This window comes from Ylistrum balloti, unplaced genomic scaffold (assembly GCF_031769215.1).
Source record: "Ylistrum balloti isolate Yb309-2 unplaced genomic scaffold, AGI_CSIRO_Ybal_v1 Utg371494, whole genome shotgun sequence".
NCBI lineage: Eukaryota > Metazoa > Mollusca > Bivalvia > Pectinida > Pectinidae > Ylistrum > Ylistrum balloti.
The window spans coordinates 21,979-26,900 of NW_026782772.1; the positions used below are offsets into that span (position 1 = coordinate 21,979).

Here is a 4,922-nt window from a genome sequence, read left to right on the forward strand (position 1 = left end):
TTTAGGCGAAAACCTTTTAACACCAAACGAGTTTACTGTCCCATGAAAAGACGGGCATGCAGTACTCAAAAAGTGATGACGTAATCCTTTTTTTCGCGAGTACCTAAATAATTTTTATACATACCGAAACGACATACAAAGTTACTGAAATGACAAGAATTCTCGTCTCATGATCTGTTACTATGTTTGATTTACAGATGGTTTCGGGACTTCCGATATCTTGTAGGATTGTACAAATCAAGCAGTCTGGTATAATTTATAAACAATTATTGTCAATATTCACATTTACTATCCGAGTCTGTCGACGGGCGAGTCATCGCGTAATTTTTGGTATAATACCGGAACAAAGCGAATGGCTTGCTCTCACTAACAACTGATTGAAACTACAATTTCGTCACATTTTATTACCGTCGATACAGATGTAAACCACATGTAATCAGCTCTGTATTTTCAATATGGCCAAGAATTTAATGTCAAGGAATTTGTGTTACACCTTGTTGTATATTCAAAACGTGACGCCATGCTGACTGCTAGCCAAATTCCTTTTTTACCTCTGGAGACCGGAGAGTTCCAGTCATACATTACGTCATACATTACATCTTTCCTTTCATAGAAAAATAGTTGGATCATTTCCAAAGCATTATTCTGATCAACTGAAAATACACATTTTTAAGTAAAGAATTTTAAGTAAAATTTGTTTCTTTACTGTTATCATAATATTGAATTGATAGTTACTAAATTTACTCATGAAGTTATAATAAACACTAATGTACATGTTATGAGTAATATAAAGTCAATTAACCATGTCAATGAGATAATTTCACTATTAACCTGAAAAAGAACATTGAGTCTTATATGAAACCTAACTGAACCAGTCTTTCAAAAACTAAAACACTAACTGAACTAGTTGTCTTTTAAACTTGAAACTCGTTAACACAAAATCTATTGAACAAAGTCTTTGAATCTTGCTGGCGTTTTGATAATCCTTCCAGAACTGGATAGGCGTGGACTATCCAAAACTGATGTAGGTGGAAGTTGGTTTTGCACGGCCTGACGGGTTTCCTGTGACATATTGCTATCCTGGATGGATGTTTTTGTAGCCAAAGTTTGCTTGGACGGTTGATTACTGGGCGGCCAGCAATGTAAATTAAGGTCAGCTGGTTCTTGGTCCAAGTCTGCCTTTGACCTGGTTGGTCGTAGATGTCTGCGGTTTCGCCGGTATGCCCGATTTCCTGATCGGATTACATAGGACCTTGGGGTCTTATGTTTCTCAATTACTGTTCCATGTTTCCATTCAGATCTACATGTATTTGGATGTTGTTGTAGCAGGACCTGGTCTCCAGGGCTCAGTGGTTGTAGACCTCCACTGGCATGTCGATCATAACTTTGTTGTTGTTTTTTCTGGCGTTTTACCAGTTGTTCCCGCACCTTATCAAATGCTTCAGCCTTGAGTAATGGTAATGACGTCGGTATTGTAGTTTTCAATCTTCTTCCAAGGAACATTTGAGCTGGTGAAAGTCCAACTTCATCAATATTAGAGTTCTGATATTCTAATAAGGCCAGATATGGGTCATTTGATTTCTTCAGTAAGCGTTTGACGGTTTGAACCGTTCTCTCAGCTTGCCCATTTGACTGTGGATAATGTGGACTTGAAGTAGTATGTTCAAACTGGTACTGCTGTGAGAACTGTTTAAATTCAAAGCTAGCAAATTGGGGTCCATTGTCACTGATTACTAAATCAGGTATACCATACTTTGCCATTTGACTTTTCATGTGACTGATGACACACTTTGCGGTAGTAGATTCAAGTCTCACAATTTCTGGCCATTTTGAAAAATAATCCACGGTCAGTAGGTACGATTCATTATTGTAGTCAAACAGGTCCACACCTATTTTAGACCATGGCCTAATGGGCAACTCTGTTTTGATATGGATTATTACATGAAAATTAAGAAGAAAAAATCCAAAAATATAATATAGGTTTGTCATAATGGAGCTGTTTATGAATTTTACCCCCCACTTTACCCCCCCCCCTCCCCCATAACTAATGAATGGCTCAGATCTGACCTTAATTTTATGTCATATCATGACCGCCTAACCCCAAGGAATTCCTACACAAGAAATAAAAAATATCGGTCATGGCCGCCAGAAGGCCCAAATTGGCACTCCTCCTTTGTTCAAATATTTTTATTGGAACTTTTGAACCCGCTGTTAAAAGAGAAGCTAAAAAAGGTGAAACAATGTTCATTGAGAGACATACAACAACTTACAGACAGTGACCAGAACATTTTGTTTTACATTTCGAGATATTTGGTGAAAACTTTAAAAAAGAAATACTGTAAACTATGTGACAATGAACAGAAAGTGTTGTGTGTCAGTAGGTTGATTACTTCATTAGATATAGAAACTTTTGTTAGTAAATACAAAACGTGGACAGAGAGAAAAGACAGAGGAGGTTTAGAAAAGCCATGTGATGATTTCTATCTGTTGGTCAGAGAGATTGAGACTGTGACAAGGAGAAATGTTGACTTTGACAATTTATCTGCAGGTTCTCTACTAAAAGACTCATTGAAAGAAACCATCTTTACATCCTCAATTGTTAGATATTATGCGGAGAAATTATTTTCTGACATTGAAGAATGTGTGTATCTGCCAGTTTTAGATGACATTTTGAACTTGTTTCTAACTGTGCGAGGTCATGCAGTTTCCAAACTCGAGAGAAATAGAGTTGTACTGTCAAAGAACATTGACAAAACCTCAAGTAGACATGTAGAAAAAAAATCAAGCAGCTTGAGACAGATTCTAAAATCTAAATGTAACAACTAGATTTATCTTTTTCTGTACATATAGACATATCTCTAGTGTTTAAAGAAAGACAATACCATAGACATAACAGATATATATGACTTATTTATCATTAATTATTGTGCATCCATAGGCTTTATATATTTCAGATTGTTGTCTAAGTATTTATGACTTAGTAGTTTGACACTTGACATATTTTGTGTGTTGATAAATCATTTGACAAGTCAGGATACATTGACCATGTGTGCATAAGTAGTGTGTGTAATTAACCATGTACATGTACATACCTACAGTTACACAGAATATAAAATGTATATAATGTACTTTTAGTCTCTGTGTTTTTTTTTTTAGGAAAAATGAGAAAATCTGTTGGGTATAATAATAACTCTCAAATCCATGGGCATGAACAAATGTATAGTTTACATTTAAAATGAACAGCTCCAAATTTCCTTCTGTGCAGTGTACAAGTTCACATGTTTATAGGGTGCTGTTTTAACATTTATCTGCAAAAAGTGATATCACTAATTTGAATTAATGATATCACAACTTCAAATTAATGATATTAAATATTTTGTGATATATATTATTTAGTGATATCAATAGATTTTAATTAGTGATGTCATTAATTCCATTTACTGATATCATTACTGTAATTCAATTTATTGATATATATTCGAATTATTGGGATCTTAATGATATCACTAATTCAATTAATTGATATAATTAATTCCTCTTAATTTATTCAAGTTACCTCTATGGGGACAGCGTACATAATGTATAATGGTATGGCAGATGCGTCATATGTTGTCACTATGGGTTAAATATATAATTCCATGATTCAATATAAATAACACAAAGACGTAATCTTTTGAAGAAAATTTCAATTTTAATATTTAAAACATGCATAACTGGCTAGTATTCAAACAACAAAACATATATACAGTCAAAATGATTACCACTGGTATTACATGCACAAACAAAGTTTACACTGGTATATACATATTAACATTTATAATTACATATTTACATGCACATGTACATGTATCAACATTCACATAAGCACAAATTTTCGAGTACACAAAATTGGAAGCACTTTTGCATTGTGATTTCTTAAAGCAACTTTTTCAATCTTGGCAATTTGCTATTGTCAATGACATGTTTGTTCTCATCTGGAGCCCTTTGAATATTTCTGTGTTTTGGTGCTAGAGCCTGAGATCCTACACAGCGAATTTGATTCAGAGCATTCATATACTGTCAGATTGTTGTTAGCTCCACTTTTATGTCGCAAATGTCCGAAATGTTGTTCTAAAGGATCCTGGTTGAAAGAGTGCATTAAAATGAAAGGGGCACCTTTTCCTAGCATAAATTTCACACATTCTGTAATGGAAGCAACCGTCAAATGCAGTCCATTTAAGGTTTGGTGGCTTAATTTCATGCTAACTTTTTGTGCTCCTGTAAAGTTTCCTGGTCGGTTTTCAACACTTTGGTCCCAGTCCGCAAGATATTGCAAAAAGTCTGAGGAGAGCCATTCTAGCCTGTCATCATTAGCACTTTTATATGGGTCCAAGTTAGGGTTCCTTTTATTTCTCCCTTCATATAAACTTCGGACATTTAAACAGTCAAAGAATTTGTTAAACTTTCTGATGAAATTGACTGTTTCACTAAGTTGATGATCATTCAAGTCCTCCAGAGCATTGGAAACAGTATCAATCATCACTTGCGCTGCCAGGTTTACTTTCATATAAGTAAAGGCATTCAACTCTATATGATCACGCGTCAACTTTGGACAAGGGTTATACAGTTCCAGTTCACAATGCTTCTCAAACAAATTGACGATGTGTACCCATGATATATCCTTTCCATCTTTCCACAGCTGTCTTGAATTTCTATGCCAATGTGAATTACTGAAACAGTTTCTGGTGGTTTTTAATAGATGAGGTACATCAGATATAAAGTAAACTTTGCGACTTGTGTCAAATGGATTTTCAGTACAATGTACATTCACATTAGCATCACAAGTTCTGTGTAAATTGAAGAATTTCCTGTTGGCAGATGCACCATCACAAGTTATGAATAACACTTTCAGTTCAATAGTTTCTAATATGGATACGCCCTTC

At 34.8% G+C, this 4,922-nt stretch overlaps 1 protein-coding gene across 1 annotated transcript; it reads right to left on the bottom strand.

The window, feature by feature from the left end:
• Positions 1-942: 942 nt before the first annotated feature.
• Positions 943-1,761, bottom strand: LOC132562726 (uncharacterized protein K02A2.6-like). Its single transcript, XM_060227483.1, has one exon. It carries the CDS (start codon positions 1,759-1,761, stop codon positions 943-945), a length of 819 nt encoding a protein of 272 aa, XP_060083466.1.
• Between the last annotated feature and the right edge of the window lie 3,161 nt (positions 1,762-4,922).

What these genes read in the sequence shown, in the direction of transcription:
- LOC132562726 (XM_060227483.1), bottom strand. Translation starts at nt 1,761, where the DNA reads ATGGCAAAGTATGGTATACCTGATTTAGTAATCAGTGACAATGGACCC.